Source organism: Falco punctatus (genome assembly GCF_963210335.1).
Source record: "Falco punctatus genome assembly, chromosome: 9".
NCBI lineage: Eukaryota > Metazoa > Chordata > Aves > Falconiformes > Falconidae > Falco > Falco punctatus.
In genome coordinates this window covers 36,121,045-36,143,580 of record NC_137589.1, presented here as the reverse complement: position 1 = coordinate 36,143,580, position 22,536 = coordinate 36,121,045, and the positions used below count along the sequence as shown (strand labels likewise).

Here is a 22,536-nt window from a genome sequence, read left to right as displayed (position 1 = left end):
CGTCTGTCAGACATTAGTGAGTATAAAGGTTATACCCAGTTCCATTGATTTACTGAAACTACCTCACACGAGCATGCATTATGTTCCTTAGGTGATGCAGATCACTTTATTATTATAGTAGTTATTTTGAAATATAGTCTCCTGTAATCTGTGACTTCAAGAAAGATCAGCCTTAGTTTATCGCTGCTTGTTTGCAGCTGTAAGGTTTCAAGAGTCTTTTTACCTTTCCTTTAATAACATGAATTGATTTAATAAAGAAAAAAGTTCAACAAGCAAAGTCTTTGAAATGCTACCTAAAAAATAGGTCAGATTCTTTCTTCTCTTTTACAGCATTAAAGGCTGTCCATGTTTTACCTCATGACTTTCCTCGTTATGGGAGCTCCCGTGGATCATTTCTATTAGCAAAGAGGAATCCATTGACTAAGCCTATCCTAGAGCTAACAGACTGAGATTCCATTGGGAAAACGCTGCAGGCTGAAAACAGATATTGACCAACCTAGTTAAAAATTTAACAGCATGTAACCAGCACTACACTAGCATTGCTGTTCATTAGATTTCACACAAAACTTTCAGAAGCGAGGAAAAATTTTCACTTTAGTTTCAAGTGAGAGCAATAGCAGAACATTTTACTTCCACTCAAAAACGCTTCTTTTTTACAAGTCTGACATTTCCCTCCCTGAGAACATTTAACTGGATTTTCTCAGATCTGTTTGCTCTCTTCCAGGAACAGCTTGGGATGACCAGCTTCTGGAAGTCACGCTGTTCTTCCTGTGACCATTTTGGAATGCCCTAAGCAGCTGTCAGCGTACAGCAGGGCAAGGGCAGATTGCAGAAGCCCATTTCCGAAGCAGACCGTTGCAGAACAGGTATGACTCAGCACTTTAACATTGCAAACACACAACTGAAAGTTCTAAAAATTGAATTCAACAATCCTGCCAAACAAAGAGTTATTTAGACCGTGTCCAAAGAGCCTTTGGTAATAACAGAAATAACGCTTTGCCTGGAGAATTTCTTTTGAAGCAGATTGTTTCAGTGTTTTACTGTATTGATCCACTGCTATACTGACATAAACGAAGAAGCAATCAGAGATGGGAACTTCTTAATCTAGTTTCATTCCTCACATACCTATGCTGTCAGGAATCAGATGGTTACTCCCAACCTGTCAGCAACTGTTTGATACCTGAAAGGGGGGTGGGTGGGGTGTGTGTGTGTGTGTGTGCAGAGATGATGAATATGGCATTTGAGCTTTTCCTTTTAGGAGGAGGGAAGGGAAGTATTCTCATTTAAGAGTTTATGTATTTATTATAACCACACTTAGAAGGTTCAAAAAGCTATCTATATTCACTGAATCAAGATAAAAGTGTAGTAGACTTAAAAAACACCTCTCCGCCCACCCTATAAGTCATAAACTTCGTAAAAAACATTTAACGTTTCAGTTTTAGAAAATAAATTGTTTGGAAGAAAGTTTCCACAAAGAAATGTGGCCATACTTCATTAGTGAAGTCTGTATCACATCTCAGTCCCTTACAAAATTACAAGTACAAGAATCTGCAATTACTTCAGAATAAAAAAGGTAGCAAGGCATTACCACGTGACTGAAAACCCACGAGTGAATCTTACTTTCAGTTCAACACCAGAATGGACTGATCCAAGTAACAGTATACAATAAAATACAGACAGGTTATAATAAATTGCATTTGCCAAGAACTATCAACTAGTATTTCTGTTGGCATCCTATGACAACTGATATTTGACTTCATAGAATCCATGACTAATCATTACATGGTAACAAATCCTTTCATGGTAATAAAGCTTTCAGATTATAAATAATATTGATCTGTAACAAATTGTAATTTCCTGTTAATAGACACTATGTAGCAAGACAACTTTAAGGAAGATGTATATACATCACAATACAGCTGAATGCAAGGTCTTACCTAGACACAGAATGTAATTCATCCTTAAGAGGGAACTGAGAAACAGTAACAGATGAATGCAGTGATGCCTTTATACAGCATTTGTAAAGATTAGGTTCATTTTTTTTACCAGAGCTTTACCGAGCATGAAGCATTAACAAAACCATAACAGCTTACAATTGGCTCTCAGACTTCATCCTTTGGCTCCAGTCCTACTCCAAACAAGGGAGACAAAAGATGGAAATTGCATTGCATTCAGAGAAGAGCTCCAGAACAATCTGTGGTCTGGGAAATGGGCTTTGCCAGTGTGAAGAACTCCATTTACTTTACTGAACAATTTTTAAAAGACTATTAAATCAAAATCTGCAAGTACCAATAAAAGTACAAGACTTTGAGACCACTTCAATAGATGAAGGCAAAACAAACTTAAGTGGCTCTTAAATTTATCACAGCTCAAGTTAATGCATTATTTTAACTAGAACCATAAAACCTGGTGAAAATTATTAACCACTGAAAGACAGTGGATCCAGATCCCAAAGAGTCAGGACTGAAGATTTGTAGAATTTAGATACCTATTCCTATGATGTTTGTCCAGTCCTGCCCACCCTGACCCTGCCCTGTGCTGTCCGCACCACCCCACCTACCCCCCAGCCATATATTTCTACATTATTTTATTGGCACCGAAATTCAAAACTAAATAAATTCCTCTTGGTACATAAAGAAATCTTTACATGCTCAGAATTTACTGCAGTCTAAACAGAGTTAATGGCTTCAATGTTTATGTCTTACATAAGCACATGCAGAAATACCAAAGTAAACGTTCTTCTGCTGAATTTTCCCATAGAGCAATGAAAAATGTAGGATTAATTAGGTCAGAACAAAGTACAATTTTATATCTTATTGTTAATATATTGCTAGGGAGGGAGACAAACTTTTTGATTCTGCCTCAAAGGGCAATTAATGAACTACACCTTACATCAGTACAACTGGATTAAAGGCTTAGACATCACTTCACGCAGAGATTAGAAAATCCATACCCAACACCTCTTTCCTTCCAGGACAGCAGCCTAGGTCACAGGTCACCTTTCCACCAAGCTTATTGAGATCAAGGATCCTTTTCTCTACAATAGTAGAGTCACAGATATGACAAGAGCAGCCCATAGCATTACATTCAGGTTATAGAAATGATACTTTGACTGTTGGCTGATGATGGCTTGTAACATCCACTTTATATTTTCTATGACTGAGGCACTGAACTACTGGACAAAGCATAAACACAACAGCACTTTCTCTGTTTTTGAAAGCAGAAGCATGAGCACCTAAGTCCAGGAGACCATTTATAGATGTGAATCCTGACTTGATGGAAGAAGCTTTCTGCAGCCTGTTTTAGGTACCTTTGAAGAGGTGTCCCTTTTCAGTATTCCCTGTTGGCTCTGCTTCATACATGGCTCTGGATTCAGTTCCGAGTCAGGCACCTGAGAATGGATTACTACAGCAACAGGCGTTGCAATAGCAAAATCTTTTGGGAGAAGTTTATCCCCACACTTCATTTGGTGTTTTTAAATTGACAACATATTTCTGAATGAGTTCTAGTTAGCTTTGTATTCTTAGGAAAAACTGTTGTGATTACTGGGTTATATTTTATGGCGTCTGTTGTGCTGAAAATCATATACAGATTTGGGATAGAAAGGGCCAATATAAATATTGTCATTTACGAGCAGGTCACTGGATAGGGAGCAAAAAAAAACTGGGCTTGCTTCCAGTTTTTCTTTGTCAGTTTTCCCTGTGTGTAAAGTGGGATGAATATCTACTAACATACAAGAAGCACTTTTATATCTGAAGATGAAAATAAACATCATTTACTAATAGAGGGTTTCAAATAGCTACAAGGACACTGCAATCCTGAATTGCTATAACATTTGCTTTCTGTCAAGAGTTCTCATCTGCATTGTACAGAATTTGCTACTTAAATAATGCAAAACTATAAATCGGGAAAAAGGCATTCACACCTCAAGGAGCCTGACTTCCTATCCCACAAATACCACTTAGATTGCAACAATGACTCTTCAATAATACTGGAATACCCTCACTTTGTTAATTGTGACACTAAAACCCAAGATAATCTGCAGCCTTGCCACCATTTCAAAAACATTTTGGACCACATCATTACTACAGTAATAACTTGGCTTCATATTATAGGGAAGGAAACGAAGTACAGCAGCTCTGATTTTCTCTGAACATACAAACACATCAACAGGACACTTCAGGTAGTGTTCATGCAATTCCACTACAAAGAACATCTTTTATTCCTTTCAAATCACTCCTTTTAATTTTGATCTGTACTCGCACCATATAACATACATATTTGTACTATTACCTGAATCTGTCACATACATAAATACCTAAGACTCCATTGCAAGTACTGCTAAAGAAGAAAAGCTAAGTGTCTTTTCAAACACAATGCCTGTTTAAACAGTATTGTTGTTTCTGAAGAAAACATTAAATTTCATGCATTCATTTATGTAAGAAGCGTTTAATCCTAGAAAAGGCTTTATAGATGATGCAAACAGATTGTAAGAGTTGTTTTGTTTTTAAATAAATAAATAAACAAAACCCCAACAAGTTACTTGGGTTTTCTTCTTGGAATCAGTAACAAAGTCTTATCAGGAATGCTGATTAAGTGTTTTCAAAATGCTGGAAGTATTGATATTCTCCCCCCTTTATCCCATGCAAGGGTGCAATTCCTAGCAAACAATTGTTAAAGAATTGCAAGTAGAAATTGTAGGCATGACTGACTATTTTCAGTCAGATGCTATTGAACGTAGCCAGGTATGCATTAATTCTGCTTTTTAATCTTGAGTTTCTAGAATTTTAACAGGAAAAAAAAAATACTGACAGTTACATTTTCACATGAAAAATCAAACAGGGTAATATTATAATTTTCCTATAAGTCAGTCTACATTATGCGCCTTAGCATCAAAGAGGATGCTCGAGTCTTGTACAAAGCAGAATAAACTCGTATGTGTCCATCTTCTTCAAGCTGATAGCCCTTTGTAGCAGTGGACTGCATCCATACTATACCTCACTTGTGTGTACATTCCCAGCACTGTAACAATAGCTGTTTCACAGCTTTCTTACCACCATCCCCCTCCAAAAGGTACTACCTTTCTCACTCATCTGTGTTGGATGCGTTTTTGTGTTCACACAGGAATGCTTTGCATAAAGGGTAGGTACATATGTGTTCCCTTCTGCTGCTGCTTTGCCATAGCTGTATAGATAAGTTACTTATTGCAGCTATTGCAATGGGCAGAATTTGGCTTAGGTCACAGCTTTTACTCACTCCATCATTCACCATTTCATAAACTTCCACCCTTTTGTTTATGGCAGGTAAATAGAATCAATTTTATTTACCAGCTACTCGCTAGTTTCAGAGACTGGGTCAAAATACTTAATGGTATTAATCAGCTACTAGCTATTGAACTTCAGACCACTGTAATCTTGAAAGGGAAAGATCTGGATCGCCACTCCGTGTGGGAAGCCTCATTCCTATTGCACAGAACATTTCCAAGGCCCCAACATTATAGGGTTGGTAATGCATACTAGCCTTTATAAGCAGCAAAGAATTTTTAGATGCTTGAGAACAATGGTTTTATTTGTAGCCATTTTAAAAAGACAAAGCCGGCACCATTTGAGTCACTGTGGAAATGCCCAGAGGTGAACCAAACTGCCATTCCTTTATTAGCAGTGGGGAAGGCAACACAACCAGGATCCACAGGCTTTCTTTAATTCCCATCAGTATTCCCCTAGTTCTTATCAAGGTAAATACTAATGCTCACCAAAGCCGTCAATTTTCAAAAGTTTCCTTTGTCTTAAAAATTACTTTACAGCGTAATTTTAATATTCTGTGATAGCAGAGCTTATAAAGGAGTGTAACTTGAGTTCATTTGGCCCTACATCTCTGGTAACGGGCACTGTATGAAATATGAACTTTCTTATCTGTGATATATTATCTTTTGTTTGAAATATGGCTAATTACTGTCATTTGTTAGAGATGAGACAGTTCAGTATCATTTCTTGTGTCACATTGACTTCAATTTGCTTATGATTGCATGAAATTAGTGACAGTGAATATCTGAATACAAATTTTAGAAGATTCACTATGTACCTCATAATTATTAATACACTGTCTTCACTGAAACTTCCAACTGATGAAAAGGGTACCAATACTAACACTTAATAAATTCATTATCAAATTCATTGTAGGTTAAAATATCTATTGAAGTAGATCAGTGGTCTGCATTAGTAACATCAGATCATATACAAAGGACAGTTTCTCAATTCATAGCTTAAATAATTCAATACTTTTGCTTTGTTAAGTATTTGTATGCAAGGCTAAAGATTCACTTTCCATGATAACTGCTTCTTCATTTTCCAAGGATGTTTTATATCACGTACTCAAGAATTTGCTGCCAAGATGCAGATACAATAATCACACAAGTAATTCTGTTCATAAATTCCATCATAATGCAACTGACTATAAAATTGATCCTGCTAAATTTTATGACTATATTTAACTACATCTGCCTACATCCTTTTAAGTCGGATTATCTACTTTTGGAAGGACAGTACTGCACGTGAATTTGTTTGAAAGATTAAGACAGACATTACCTTGTTGACAGCTAAAAGTTAATACATAGCCGTGATCGTCCTTAAATACAACTTCTCTGTTAGAAGAGTTGAAAAAGAAGAGATGCTAGTTACATGAGAACAAATGCAAACTGATTGCTAAGACTAATCAGAAGACAGATTGGAAGGATACTACTTAACAAGGGCTCAGACTCTATTACCACCTCTTGTGAAAGTGATTAGAGCATCCTTTTAACGCACTGACTCTTTTGTTCATAGCTTAGGGTTCTAACATGCTTCAGAGAAAGAAATTTGGGATGACTCACCCTACAGTACCTGAGAGTACACAATTCCATCATCTCTGGTTTACAACCAGAGCCGGTAATGCACAGTTTATGCTATTCAGAGGTTTGTATGCAATTATAGTTAACATGCCTGTTGACCTAAAATATACAGTCTAGACACTTAAGGACTGAAACACGTTAATAAACCACTGAAAGAAGATGATGCGTTTATGATGTGGCAGGGATTTTTTAATTAGTTAGATGAATACACCTATTCCAAAAAGGAGGTACTGACTGTTTTGACATATACTGTTTATTATGATTAAGAAGAGTGGCTAGCCTGTTCCCTGAGGATGAAAAAAAAGAAAATACAAACTAGGGATAAAAGTTACATCTTCCTGGACTAGCTGGTAGGCTTCAGAGGGGACGCTAGCAAAAAAGTACTGACATAAACTAAAGAGAGATGATTTTAACAGTGGGGTCTCAAAGTGTAGCTGGCACACACAAATAAGAAAACTATGATTGGCATGTACCAAGAAAAAAGAAAACCCAAGCAAACAAAATCAGGCCTAGACAGGAAAAACATATTTCTCATTTACTTTTAGCAATAGGCACCTGAAACCTATTTTTCCATTTGTTTCCTCTTTGGAGAGCCAAAATAGCATTGCCAATTTGTACAGCATAGAAAACAGCTTTAGTACAGCTCACCTTAACTTTACTGAGCTCCAGCCAAAGCACCCTGCATTAAAAAAGAAAGAAAAGAGACTTTTCCTTCCACAGCTTACCAAGTTTCCATGCTGCTTTCCATAGCCAACCATTGCTCCTCACACAAAGTCCTTCCTGCAGCATGGCTCAGCCCAGCTCTACAACCTTTCCAGAAAACCATGCAAATGTGATATTTGTTTGGATCTAGGCTTTTAGAGCTGCTTTTTCTAATTGGCTAATTGGGCAAAGCTGAGGACAGGTGAAAAAAGCCTGTGAGTGGGATCTTCATTAATTCTTTCTGGTTTGTTACCCTGTGAGCTGTGCCTAGTTTACCAAAAAGCCTCTAAAAAAAATACCTCAAAAAACCTCAAAAACCTAAACTCATCTCACCATACATGAGCAACAAACTCATGACTGTGTCTTGTAACTGCACAGGCACGACAATATTTAAACACATTCTTTAAAGAATATTGTGCACAGTATACAAAAGTACACATTGCAACTACAAAATTCTGGAATTTATGGGGTGACATGACAAAAAAAAAAAAAAAAAATTCTTGGTATGTCTCACCAAGAAATATCAGCAGAAAAGCAGACGCTGACCACTCTTACATGCTGCTACTGAGGCAAGTGCCTTTACAGCAGTTCTTTGATTAAATTACTGTCAAAACTTCTCTAGGTTATGTAAGAGCTTCATATCCATTTTTTTCCTATGCACAAAAACCCCAACCAAATAAACAAAAAAAACCCAACCTGAAATCCTGAGCGACATGGATTTTAGGTTTTGCTAATCTTTTTCATCTGGTTGGATTAATAGAGAGTACACATAGTAGCCATAGTGAAGCTGAGATGGGAACCACTTAAGCAAATTGGATGTAGACAGGTCCACAGGACCACATGGGATACTGGGAACTGGCCAATGTAACTGAGAAAACGCTATCATTTTTAACTGGTCATGGTGATCAGGGGAAGTTCCTAATCTCTGTAAAAGGGCAAACATTACACATATCTTTAAGAAGGGCGAGAAGGAAGATGTGGGGAAATTCAGACTGGCCAGCCTGACCTGCTTCCCACCACCCCTGGGAAAACTATAAATGAAACACCTGCAAAAGCCTTGTCTAGGCACATGAAGGACAAGAACTCGGTTGGGAATAGCCACCAGTTTGCCTCATCAACCTGGTTACTTTTGGTGACAGTGTAACTCAGTGGAAGAGAGCCGTGGATGGTGTTAACCTTGACTTTAGCAAGACTCTCAAAACAGTCATCCACGGTATCTTTGTAAACCAAACAGTGAGATATAGGTGCCCTAGGAGTTAGAAGGAAAGCCTGGAAGTACAGGGTTTCTTTACTCTTAAAAGGAAAAGTTGGGATCTTATAGCTGACTCGACTATGCCATGCTTTTCTCAGAGGGATAAGATGATGGGTAGCAGAAAGAAGTTGCAAGAAGGGAGATTCTGACAAGATATTAGGAAAAGGCTTTTCACAGTGAGGGCAGTCAAACATTTGAACAGGGGCCAAAGAGTCTGCAAAATCACCATCCTTTGAAGTATTCAAATCACCATCGGAAAGGACCCTAAGCAAAGGGGCCACCGCTGATCAAAAGTGGCTTGACTCTGCTCAGGGGTTTGGCTCAGCCCCAGTCTCTGACTGACAGATGACTACGACAGGTTCCTTCCAACCAAAATTATCTATAATTCTATTGTGAATGATGAATGCTGTTTTCTAGAGATTAAATTTACTGCCTAATTCAAATTCAGTAAGTAAAGACATTGAATTTCAGCTTAACATGAACTCTCCTAACAAGGATCAGTGCATTGCTCCTATTAACGCAAAGCCTCCAAACAGCTGGTGAGAAGACAAGGTCTCCAGTGCTGTAAATAGTCAGCTAACAAATGACTGCATTTGTCTCTCAGAAGTGCTCACCGTGCTACTATCTTAGTGATCATCATGCTGAAACAGCATGGTGCTTGGAGAAGACCTGCATACTGATGAAGGCAGCTGATTAGAGTTAAAAATGGGCAAGGCAGAGGTGAGCGGGGGAAAGCATTCAGAAGACCCTGCAATTACACAGAAGACGTACCAAACAATGATCAATATAACCCGTTGTATAGCAGAGCTTTTGAATTTCTCATTCAGTCCCAGCTCTCATTAAGCAGCATTTCTGAATAATGCTTTCTGCCTTTCCCAGTTGGTTTAAAGTTGCTGCCCCACATTCTGGAAGATAATGAGTTGGTTGTACTATTTTCACCTCTCAGGGTGACTACAGCTCTATGATATACCTGGACATTTTAAGCTCTTTGAAAAACTGTCTGAAACAGAGTAAGAGTATACCTTAGCAGCAAAAGCTATTGCAGAGATTGCTGTAAAAACATGAGACCTACCCTTTGCTTTCTGTGCTGGTCTCCTAAAGAATATAAATTCAAGCTTTCAGACCGTATCCTCAAGATACTCAGTGGCTAAGACAGCACATCTAAAACACTGCCTAAAGGTCTGTGATCAAACTTTTTTTTTTTTTTTTTTTTCTTCTCATCTTGCACAATGGAACTTTTTGGAACAAAACCAATTCCAAGTATTACAGCAGATGTAGGTTCCTTAGGATTAGGTCCATAATGTTACTGAAATATTACTTGGTCTGCAGACTTTCACAGACTCCCTTATCATTTACCCCAAATCCTAGACAAATTTCTCTGACTTTGTCCTCTCTCACATAAATGAGAGCCAAAACATATACATCAAAAAAACCCTAGCATGACATCACACACTCCTACACCAAATGCACTGGGTTTATGCCATTTCCTGCTGTGAATATCAATGGCTATATGCAGTGCATATGCAAATTGTAGCACTAAGTCTTGCCTTTGGGAAATATGGATAGGGTTGCATGCAAATTTTATCAATATATTACTCAGTGAAGAGGTCACATCAGGGGAGATATAGAAGCAGTTTGTGCCATTTTATGGATGTGGATTTTGTGCATTTTTTTGGATATATAATTGTTGCTCCCAAAGCATCAAAGCATCTTCCTGTATGGCCCCACATTAATTACTGCTTTCCCTCAGGGTTCTGTATTGATTGTGCGCCCCTTCCAGTTCTCTTACTTCCTTTTCACCTTGAGCTGTTACATCTTCATATAATTAAAAGTAAAAAAAAGTCATTAATAAGACAGACATCTGAGTTAGTGAAGCTTATTTAAAATTTCTTCAGCAATATATTTGGGAAAATAGTGGCAAACTGGTTAAACTGTTGCTACATCACTGCACTGCACTTTCCACTCATTTCAATGGCTATTGCCCATGAAAGTTTCTTACTGGAACAGAAACAGGTGCTGTAACTATTCTGGAGAAAAAGAAAATCAAATGTTCACTTAATTATTCTGGGAAATAAGACATTTTTTTTTCTCATTTTTTTTTTAAAATGTATTTCTGCAGTTACTCTGAATTTATCCATACACACAAGTCCACTAGTCCTCAGTAAATCCATCAGAGAAAGCATACTATTTAATTACTCTAGTTCTAATGCTGCTCTAGCAGACATACATTGTTCTGGATTTGGACCTGGTGCAACTCTACCTTTCTGGAGTTCAGAAAGTGATAGGAGAATGTAATTCAAATAACATTCATGTTTAAGCCCTGAAGGTACATAGGAGTACACAACAGTAGTTTTTGGAGAATTTCTTAATTAATATTCTATTTATGATGTTATGCTGGCTCTATTTATAACAAAATTGTAATATATTTTGGTTTTTTAGTATGATTTTTAAATATTATTCATGAAAAAACAATGAAATATGCACTTTACAGCATTCATATGCCCAGAGGAAAATGACCTCACTGGATCTCATTGCCAAAGTCACGTCAGCGCCTCTTGGTATATTTAGTGGCAATCTTAAAGAGTGTCTTAAACTTCCGTGTTGCAAAACACAAATTATGTTTGTGGGTCACTGGATAATGTTTTTTCTTTTCTGCACATAAACTGATACTTGAGTATGTTCAGAAGGGTACATTTGATTCCTTTTGATTCCTATAAATCAAAAAATTTCTCAATGTAAAATAGCTTGTCTACTTTTCCAAAAGCCCAGTGGCTTTTACTTTAATAACTATTAAGTTGTTTGTAGAACAGAATACCTTTATTTATAACTCCAGCTGGTTCAATATTTACACATCTTTTTAAAGGCCTAAAGAGTTGAGACAAGAAGCTGACAGCAAGTGTCTCTAAACTTCCCAGTTTCTTACTGAAAGCTGCATAATAAAGATAAGGAAAAGGTCATCTTGCCAAGGATATAGTATAAAGAATAGCACTTGGAAAGGCAAAAGCCAACTTTAAACAAAATTCAAGTAACATAAATATATACCAAAGATGAAAAAAAGGAAAACTTTACTTCATACATATCTGTTAAAAACTTTACTGCTTCACACTAATGAACAATAATGTTTTACAGTCTTTGTTATAGGAAGCTCTAATAGATTTGCAAAGTACACTGTATTTGTAAGTGGAAGTGATCACATATCACAAATACTGCTTACTTTTGAAAAGGAGTTCCTCTTGTAGAGATGGCCCTGATTCAAACTCACTGATCTCCCCAATTTCATTGCAATCTAACTGCCTTTGTAACTTCTACTTTACTGCAGCCTCTACTTCCCTGCAGTAATCTTTGATTTCCAAAATAAATTGTACAAGGAGAATGCTCCTTCAGGACCATTGGGTCCTAAATACTGATTGAGCCCGCTCACTTTTCAAATTCTATTATTATCGTTTTCTGCAATTAAAAAAAAAATGTTGAGATTATGACTGAAATCAACACCTTACACAATGTTTCTGCCTCTGCTTTGCTAAAGAAAATGAATGGAAACCATGCCCTATAACTTACATGCCCAACCTCCTCAGAGCATCTTTAAAATATTGAGTTCCTTATACCAAAGAAGTGATCTCGTCTGCCTGTCATTACTACCATACCGTTCTAAACAATCAGTGCAAAATGGAAACTGCCTCTCACAATATGCAGGGGCAAAAATAGAAGCCCTTTTCCTCAGTACAAGACAGACATGGACCTGTTGACATGGGTCCAGAGGAGGACCACTAAAATCAGAGGGATGGACAAGCTGTGAGGACAAGCTGAGAGCACTGGGGTTGTTTAGCCTGGAAAAGAGAAGGCTCTAGAGAGATGGTATTGTGACCTTTCAATAATTAAAGGGGGCTTATAACAAAGGGAACAGACTTTCTAATAGAGCATGTAATGATAGGATGAGAGGTAATGGTTTTAAACTAAAGGAAGGTAGATTCAGACTAGATACAAGGAAGAAACTTGTATGATGAGGGTGGTGAAACACTGGCACAGGTTGTACAGAGGGGTGGTAGATGCCCCATCCTTGGAAACATTCAAGGTCAGATTGGACAGGGCTCTGAGCAACCTGATTTAATTGAAGGTGTCCCTGCACATTGCAGAGGGTGTGGGTTAGATGACCTTTAACGGTTCCTTTCAACCCAAACCATTGTATGATTATATGATTCCACTGAGAACAGAGGGAATGAGAAGAAATGCTATGCAACATGCTTATACAAAATTCCCCCAGCTCTGATGGTGGGCACATAATGAGAACGGGACCCATGTTTGCAAAGCAGACATCAGAACAGTGATCCAGGTAAGGAGAAAGCTGAGCTTCAGGCGCTATTCAGTCCAGGAGTCTCATGCTCCATCATTTCTCTTGAAATTAGGCCACCATGCAACTAGAAGTTCAAGATCCACGATGCCCAAAGCACAGCATGCAGAACTAAAGTGAGACACTGAGATGGAAGGAGTATGCTCTGAAGCTCTGGATCCTGCCCACAGGGAACAACATTCTGCAGCTGCTCCCTTCCAGAGGACAGCCCATGTCATCTGAGCAGTCAAATTCCCTCTAATCTGTTCTCCTTTTGCAATCTGATTAATCCACTCTTGTACCTGAAAAAATAAGAGTGTGCTCCCATGGGATGCCTGGAGCTACGTGGACATAATCCCTCTAAGGCTCAGTGCTTTCTTACTTGATGGTCAAATGCTGTTCTCAGTATTTTACTGTGCAAAAGGTCACTGTCTTAAAAATCAGTTTAGTTGTAGTCCTAAACAGGCTTATCATTTCAGTCTTTTCTGTGGACTAAGGCAAAGCTTAGCTAATCACTCTCTGAAAGCTGAGTTTGTAGACCAAGTAGGATAGTTAGTCTTTTTTTTTTTTTTTTTTTTTTTTTTTTTCCCTGGGTTTAATAGTCTTGGAAAGTAAGCAAATTGGATGGTGCTTTGAAGCGTAGGTGAGATTTAGGCATTTGCTGTCCAAGGCAGGTGCATTGCCTTCTATGCAATGAATCCTTATTCACTTCAGACTCAAATTTAGTTTGATAGACATTATAGAACAATAAAACTTCAGTGAAAACTGGCATAACCTATTAGATTACCTAACAATACATGCAGGTTGTCAAGCTCTGTGAAGAAAAGCAAAGGCACTGCACTTTTTTTCTCCTGTCAGCTGCAGTTTCAATATGTATTGTTGTTCGCAGGAAGAACTGAAGCTCAAGTACAGAGCGATGAAACGGCAGGCAGGCAAACCTCTGAAGCAAAGCTGAGGACTACAAGTTGCCAAATAGCAAACAACACTATACAGTAGCCAGTTCCACCTGGAAATGTGGGAAATGGCTGATGAAAGACTATAGTTTCTGTATCTAATTCTTCTTCTCCTTTCCTTTTAAAGAGAGAAATGCCCTACTGTAAAGATGAGAAATAACTTTTAATCTAAACCCGAAAGAAATACTAAGAAAATTTATCTAACTGGGAAGAGCAGCCTGTCAGCGAATGGCATGTGCAAATCTGATGTACAGAAAGGCCCAGTCAATCAAACAGAGAAAAATTTCAATGTATGTGCTTTTTAGTTATCCTGATAGCATAATTACTTCCATGCATTTGTATGTTCAGTTTAAACAATTCTGGAAAAAATCTCATGGTCATGGATTTGCTACTCAAAGGCAAGATTCCCACAAGCAAGCCTTGTTCAAAGACAATCTTAGAGATCCATGCATATGTATTTTGGTTTACATTAATTTAACTTTTAACCTATCTACTTTGTGAAATAAAATGTTGGGAAAATGGAATTTATTAATTTTAATGAACATGGGACATGTACAGTGTCATTATTCGTAACATTTAAAGACACATCTAAACACTTCTGCTTGAAAACAACCAGATTTGTATTTTGATACTTTCAATTTGTAACTATGTGTAACACAATAATTTAACAATTTCTATTCACAGCATGCCAATACTGCTGAAACACCTACATTTAGCTAGTCAACCAAAATTCCTGCTAATTGTAACAATTGAGCATGAAATTTGTTGGCAATTTTGTTCAACACAAATCATATATTTCTATCCAAACGATTTCTACACTCATCTGATTATGCAGTACATGTGCCAAATAAATTTTGTGAAGTGGAAAGATACATTTTTATCAAAAAAAACCTGAACAAAATCAGGTTTTCAAAACTAAATGTGAATTCACAGATCCTACAGATCATAAGCTAATAAGCAGAGGCTTTACTCTCTTATTAGTATGAAATATTGAGACATCAGCCTGCATGTAGACAAATCTCTTATATCTCACATTAAGGCGTCTGTTTGCCCATGAGGGTAAATTGACTCAATCTAAATAAACAAGAAAACAAGAGAATATGGAGATTAAAAATGTGTTTTCTGTAAATGTAGGGACTGTGTATGTTCCAGAACCAACCTACAACTTTTTAAAACCTTAAGTAAAGGACTCTGTCATAACATCAACAAGTTTTGGTGTGTTAGTACATACTTTAGTAATAAATACACACACAAAACATTTTGTCTTTATGAAAAATTGATGTGGTCTATTTCAGGCAGCATCTCTCAGACTATTTTTAGATTTATCATATGCTGAAGGAGAAAACTAATACTTGGAAATCTTGAAATATTCTTAACTGCATTCTGTGCAAGGAATCGAACATTTATACACTTTACATTTAATAGAGTTAGTATACAAACACACATCAAAAATCATAGCTGTGACCAGTATGCATGAGCAACTAGATTAGGTATTTGTTCTGAATCACAGGCTCAGAACATTCACACATTGCTAGACATAAATTTAAAAGAAGCAACAAAAATATTATGCAAATGTAAAGATATTTAATTGGGCAGAGCTACACTGCTGTATATGACCACTGAATGATGAATTAAATAGTGTGAAATCTAAAATTCCTATTTTGTGAAAAACAGTTCATTATATGAGGAAGGAGTTATTAGGAATTATTGCAAACCAAATATTTTCAGGTAAACACTTTAATGGAAGAACTACCAAAAGTAAATTTTGCATATGATAAAACATCCCTCACCCATTGTATCACAAAAGGATAGCCAAGGCAAATCAATCATTTACAAAGAACAACATATATATATATATATATGAAGGTAGAATTTAAAATAAAGTGAGTCAATAATTTAGGAGAAAGTTTTCCAGGTTAACAGGTTTGAGGGATTGGGCAGAGAAGAATGCAGTGAGCCATCAAGGTCAAAGCGTAGCAGAAGAAAACGGAGTTCTTGAGGCACTGGATGGCAAATTTAGCAAGATCTTTGAGAAATACAGAAAAACAGAAAATGTGATCTAATGTAGATTCTTCTCTTCAGTGTCAGGTATATCCCCTGACTATGTTTCTCTGACATCTAGTATTGTGGGATGCGTGGATTTTGAAAGAGTGTATAAAAGGTAACGCACTCATTATGAAAAAAAAATAATTACATCATGAATACAGATTTAAGAGAGAATACTGAAGCTGTTACAGAGTGGACTGGAGATCACGTTAGGCAGATGTACAGTCATGGAGAGACTGGGGGTCAGAGATGACTTAACAGTTTCTGATCTTGCAAGAAAACTGAGGACATAAATCAATGAAGATAACAGCAAAACCGTTGGGTCAGAAATATTCAGTAACAGAAAAATAATAGTGTAATGTAGGTAATTAAAGGTGCTCAAACAACAGAAATGGAAACTTTTCAGAGAGTACACAGAAGAAAAAGCTAGGCAGCAAGGCGAATAATAACAAAGACAGAGCTGAAAGGAGAGAAGGTAATGCACCTATGGGTACATGGCACCTGAGAAATGTTTGTCTAACCTGTTCTAAAAAGCTTCCAATAAAAGAAATTCCATCACCACCCCAGGCAATTGCTTCCAGTGATTCAGGATTATTATGAGAAGTTTTTCCTGATATCCAGCCTAAACCTCTTCTACCACAATTTAAGTCCATTACACCTTTGCCGCCGACAGTGCATGCAAAGAAAAGATCCTTGCCCTCCTGATTGCTAACCTTTTGCATATTTCAAGGTTATTCTTTTGACTCCTTTCAATAGTTTATTCCAATTTCCTTGACTTTTCCTTGTAGCTATATTTTCTAAGTCTCTGATTGCTCACATTGTTCTCATCTAGATTCTCTCTCCTCTGGTCCTCCTTGAGCCACAGTGCCACAGAGCAGCCACAGCATTTAGTGAAGCTCTTTCCAATGCCAAGCAGAGCTTGGCTTACAGACATAACATATAGACAATATGGATAATCCAAACTTGGAATCAGCATGAGGTAACCCCCCTCCCCCCCCCCCCAAAAAAAAAAAAAAAAAAAAAAATTGAGCAAACAAAACTTTGCTAGGAAAGAAAAATATTAGTTAGGAAAATTACAGTTAAACTCAGGGATGAGAGTTCTAAACCCACCAATTCATCACATGCACATCCAAATCCTTCTAAGGGCAGGTTACAAAAAACCAATGCAACCTTTGTTTCTGACTGACACTGAAAAGAACAAATATGGTAGGTGTCTCTATGTTTCTGCTCCCTTGAGTTCAGCTAAAGTTTTTGCAGCCACTGGAATCATTCATAAAAAACGGTAACTTGTTCTGTGTGGTCACGGGTGAGCTGGCTCACAGGTTGTATCCTACACTTGGCATTACACCTCCCTCAGCACTGAGCAAGACAAGGAGAGAAACATGGATTAGCCAGTGAAACTATCCTCCCCCATCCAGGAAAATGGTTTACCCACAAGATAGTGTGGGATAATGTCTAGTGATCCCAGTGTAACAATAAAGAATGATCAGATTTGATCATATTTGAAACAAAATTCATAATAAATAATTAATGTAATATACTAATATCTTGTTTGAAGTTCCCAGTGTTCAACTCCCCAATAAGCTTGCACAAGCAACAATTGCAACTTTGTAAATTATATAGCATGACTTTTAAGCAAGAAGTAGAAGTATAATGGTCTTTGATAGCTCCTGTTGCCAAATATGTATTGTCTTTATGGTCACTGGAAATGAGATGACCATTCTAGGGACAATTTCATCATTTTCTTAAATAAATTCTCACTTTCTTACAAGGGGAGTGAAGTTATCCTCTGATACTGAGACTAAAATTAGGAACTAAGAATATCAAGGAGCAATGTGATGACCCATAACGAATAGTTGGGAAGAGTCTGTTCCTTGATATTAGACATTATGTCATCAAAACAATGCAGGTGTAATGCCGATGAAGCATACAACTATTTTCATTTTTTTAAAATAAAATAACGAAGTGTGCTTAGGTTGCAGTTTGAAAAATTACTTACTGATTTATTCAACATAAACAAGAAAATGAACCCAACTTAACTAGATTTATTTGTAAAGCAAGATAAAAAGCCCTGACATCTTATTGGCAGGAGAAACCAGCAACACAGCTTATTAGTATAAACGTCAACTACTTAAAGCCCACAGACCTCTGGTACAGCATTTTAATGCGTTTTAATAAGTCACTCTGATTTCCAATGGCCATTCCCAGTATAATGCTAGCTACTGGTGTAGATGCATACCTTCCAATTCTTACTCAAATAAATGAGAAATAATAGCCAATCTTTGCATCACACTTACCAGAGATGCCTGAAATTCAAAACTCACTTAATGTACCATAAATATTACTTAGTGCTCACTAGAGAAACAAAGATAGATTTTACTTGAAATTCAAAATCCTTGAGATCATCTTACCTTGTCAGAAGTAGAGAACAATCTAGCACGTGTGATAATTTTACAGGAAATGCAGTGACTTGATGGGAAAATTATTGAAAGATTTACTTTTCTGCAGAAATAATTATTAAAGAATATCTCTTTGGACAAAAAAAAAAAAAAAAAAAAGAAAAAAAGAAAAAAAGAAAAAGCATCCAAGTAATACTGTAAACATATCAAATGGATGATCATAAAAGCAGATCTGCACTTGATCCTTATGCAGGCAATAACACGTGTGTCTTCACTCCAGAAGATGTAGCATGGTAGATGCTGGTGTGCAGACACTTAGCATGGCCATACACCAGTTTACAGTAGTGCTGACCTTATCTCACAGGCCTAAAAAAGTATGTGTGCCTGTTTCCAAAATAAAGTAAAATCATGGGCTCTGAATGAACCAGAGAATACTCAAGTTAGGCAAAGCAGGACAGAAAAACATTTTTACTACTTTTCAAGCATGCAGATTAACTAAAATGACTGTCAGCAGCACAGTGGAAGTGACTTTTCAAAAGTGATTTATATTTTTGGGAAAAAATGAAGTTGCCTAAAGAAGGCTTGGAATATGAAGATAGCCTAAATGATTTAGCTTTTGGGAATACTGAGCAACAAAAAGCAACCAGGTCTGGAAATAGCTTAGATGTCTAGAAAAGACAAATTAAAGGAATAAAAAATGTTTTAACACCGAGGGCATTGAGTGTCAAGAAGTGTTGTATCTATTGATCTGTGATGCTACTTTAATTTTTTATGATTCTGGTGGTTGTATCACAAAACATCACAATATTCTCAAACTCTCTGGACAAGGTGCTTCTGGTGTTTTCTTACTCTGATCCTTAACAGGCTGTGCTATGTGAAACTGCTGAAAAGGGGACTTTGGGAATTCTTTCTCTCCTTTAGCTGTCCTTGGGACACTGGCCACTTCACTGTAACCCCCCTTGACTGCTTCCCTCTTGGGATCCAGAGGTTCAATGACCTCCAGATTTCTTTTCCCCTCCTCTACTGGAATAACTTTAGGCTGCTCTTGTTCTTCCCAAGAGCAAGGATGAAGAGCGAGGGGTGGCCTGCCTCCAGCCTCACCTTCCCTGCTGAAGGGTCTAGAGAACAAGTCTTATGAAGGGCAGCTGAGGAACTGGGGTTGTTTAGTCTGGAGAAAAGGAGCCTCAGAGAGGACCTTATCGCTCTCTACAACTACCTGAAATGAGGTTGTAGACAGGTGGGGTAGATCTCCCAAGTAGCAAATGATAACACAAGAGAAAATAGGCTCAAGTTGCACCAGGGGAGGTTTAGTTTGGCTATTAGGGAGAATTCCTTCTCTGAAAGGGTGGCCAAGCATTGGAACAGGCTGTCCAGGGAGGTGGTGGAATCACCACCCTTGGAAGTGTTCAAAAAAACTGTAGATGTGGTGCTTAGAGGCATGGTTCAGTGATGGACTTGGCAGTCCTGGGTTAACAGTTGTACTTGACCCTAAAGGTCTTTTCCAGCCTAACAGATTCTATGATTCCCTTGTAAGAGTTCATGCAGATTTCATCACTTCCGAGTAGGGAAATGGCGATCGTAATGGAAGCAGGTAAAGGTTAGGGTTGGCATGCTCCAAATAAGATAATTGTGCGCAAGATTAGTATTGTGAGTACCATGCCACAGCAAGAGCAGGTATTGCTTCATAGATTTAGAATTGGATACTACCATGCCATCAGTATCACTAGCAAGATAGTGGTTGATGTGATACCAAGAGGGAAGGAGGGCAAGGGAAAAGCTAAATTTGATGTCTTCTGTACTAAGTTTAAACTGACAATAAGATATTTAATAGTTGATACAAGGCTAAAATGACAGAATGGATGACAAGATGAGACTTGTTAATGTCATGTTGTGATTCAGTTACACAGAAAAGCAGCCTGAGGAGGTAAAGATTGATGAATAATATGGTTTAAATTGGGAAGAGCAAAGGCTATTGCCAATACCTGAAAACCCACTCAGATGACAGGAAACAGGAGGACTATGATGCAGATTAAAGTTTTCCGAAGGAGTTCATATCAAGATACTGTCATTTTGTTGGCAAAACATTAAGAAAGATAGACCGGCTGGTAAAGACTCCAAAGCAGAGAGAGGCCAAAATAACAGAGATTCAGCTCTGTAATTCAGATTTTGTAATTTTTTCAGGGGTTTATTTTAATCTGCTGCAAATTGTTGCTAACTGAAAATACACCCAAATATTATCAGTTGTACTATAAGTACCTATACTAGGCAACCATTTTAAGTACAGCATCCACACACATTATTTTTTTTAGCTATGCTTTCCAAACACTGGGGAAAAAGTGCCTTACAATTGCAAACTAAAACTCTACTGTGCAACAGTTGCTCTGGATATTTACAAATAAATGCAAATAATAAAATAAAAGCTAATCAAATGGCATAGTGGAATTACCACGTAGATATTCATGTGTATACTGACATGTACCAGACCATCAGTATTAATACAGAACCCCAGCTGTACAAAACCACCATCGTGTAAGCCAGGTGACATTGAAGAGCAGTCTTACCATGCAGCTGAACAGGAGACTTGCCGTAATGTCTGGAACAGCTCAATGACGTTATACTGTGCCCGAAGGACTCATGGATTAATACGTCATTGGAAGTGTGGAAGTTATTACAATGTCAATAAAAGTATACCAACAATGTCCAAAGTATCAATAAGTAACATACAATGGCAATAAAAGTATGAGGTGAGGGAATGCAATGAACAACCATTAAAACTGGAACCCCTGGTATATCACTGCAAGATCTTCACAATGCCAGTGGAACATTCAGAAGAGAACTACTGTATATTCCTCACTTTTACCAAAGCTTTAAAAGATTCCAATGGGCATCAGATAACACAGAATTATTGAAATTGCTTATTGATTCTAATACAACAAAATTACATCATAGCCTTCACACTATCCTATTGTTTAAGCATTGCATCCTGGAAATGCATGTGTGATCCAAATTCCCTTCGTATGAGAGAAAGCTGAGAACGAAGAACAGAATGGCAAAAAGGACTTTTAGTGTCCTCTTGCAAACTGAGGATAGACCGGGAATAGAAACTTAATATAGCTCCTTCTTACAGAATATACATCAAAGGAAAATCAACACCCTGAATCACATTCATTTAAACCTCAGCGCAATGCTTTGTTTTGATATAGATCAGTATACTGTAATTCCAAGGAAATTTTGAATGGACTTCATTCTGTATGTAACTATGTATTAATTAGGAAAAAACCCACTATGGATACTGAATACTAAACAATTATTAGAAAATGCCATGCTAGGTAGAAAAAGCTAATAAAAAACTGTAAAATATAATTAAAATATTTTAGCATCTACCTATTTTAGTGCTAAATTAAAGATATCAGAAAAGAAAATGTGGCAATTAACTTGTGATGTTTACTTCTACTCTAAAGTTTAATTAAATAATCAGTATGTTCAGAATTAGAGTTTGGCTGCCTCAGCTCCCACTCATTGCCTCCCTCTGAAAAGATGACAGAGAGAATGGTCCTAGGCACCAGTGCAAAAACAATGAAATCACATTAAAAAAAACCCAAAACTTTTAACTACAGTGTAGTTTATCCTCAGCCTGAGGGGCTGAAGAGGTCTTCTGTTCCAAGAAAAAAGGAGACAGAAACGTGGTGATATTGGTGAAGTATGTGTTCTAGTATTTGGTCAGAAAATAACAAAGCTTCTTCAAAGAGATATGGCATTTTTATTCACTATCTATTCCAAGTATTTAAATTATGCCAGCAAGAACAATTGTGATGGCTTCCCGTACAGTAGCAGGACTGAGCGCCTCAATTCGATAAGTACTCAAGAGCTGATTCTTTTTCTTTCTGCTATGAATCTGTTTTTCACATTGCTCACTTCTCCATGAACCTTAGAGATTTGATAGAGTGTATTTAATCTTCCATTGAAAGAGG

At 37.3% G+C, this 22,536-nt stretch overlaps 1 protein-coding gene across 5 annotated transcripts in view; it reads right to left on the bottom strand.

Moving 5' to 3' along the window:
- The window catches only part of ATRNL1 (attractin like 1), a 570,901-nt gene that overhangs the window by 153,082 nt on the left and 395,283 nt on the right, over positions 1 to 22,536 (bottom strand). Inside the window, exon 28 of one of the 5 annotated variants that reach the window (XM_080403251.1) lies at positions 1 to 22,536. This exon is cut by the window's left edge and continues 7,783 nt beyond it. The exons of the other annotated variants lie outside the window; for them this stretch is intronic. Within the exon in view, the coding sequence (XP_080259377.1) occupies positions 22,516 to 22,536 (21 nt within the window). The 3' untranslated portion in view covers positions 1 to 22,515. 5 annotated transcript variants of the gene reach the window in all.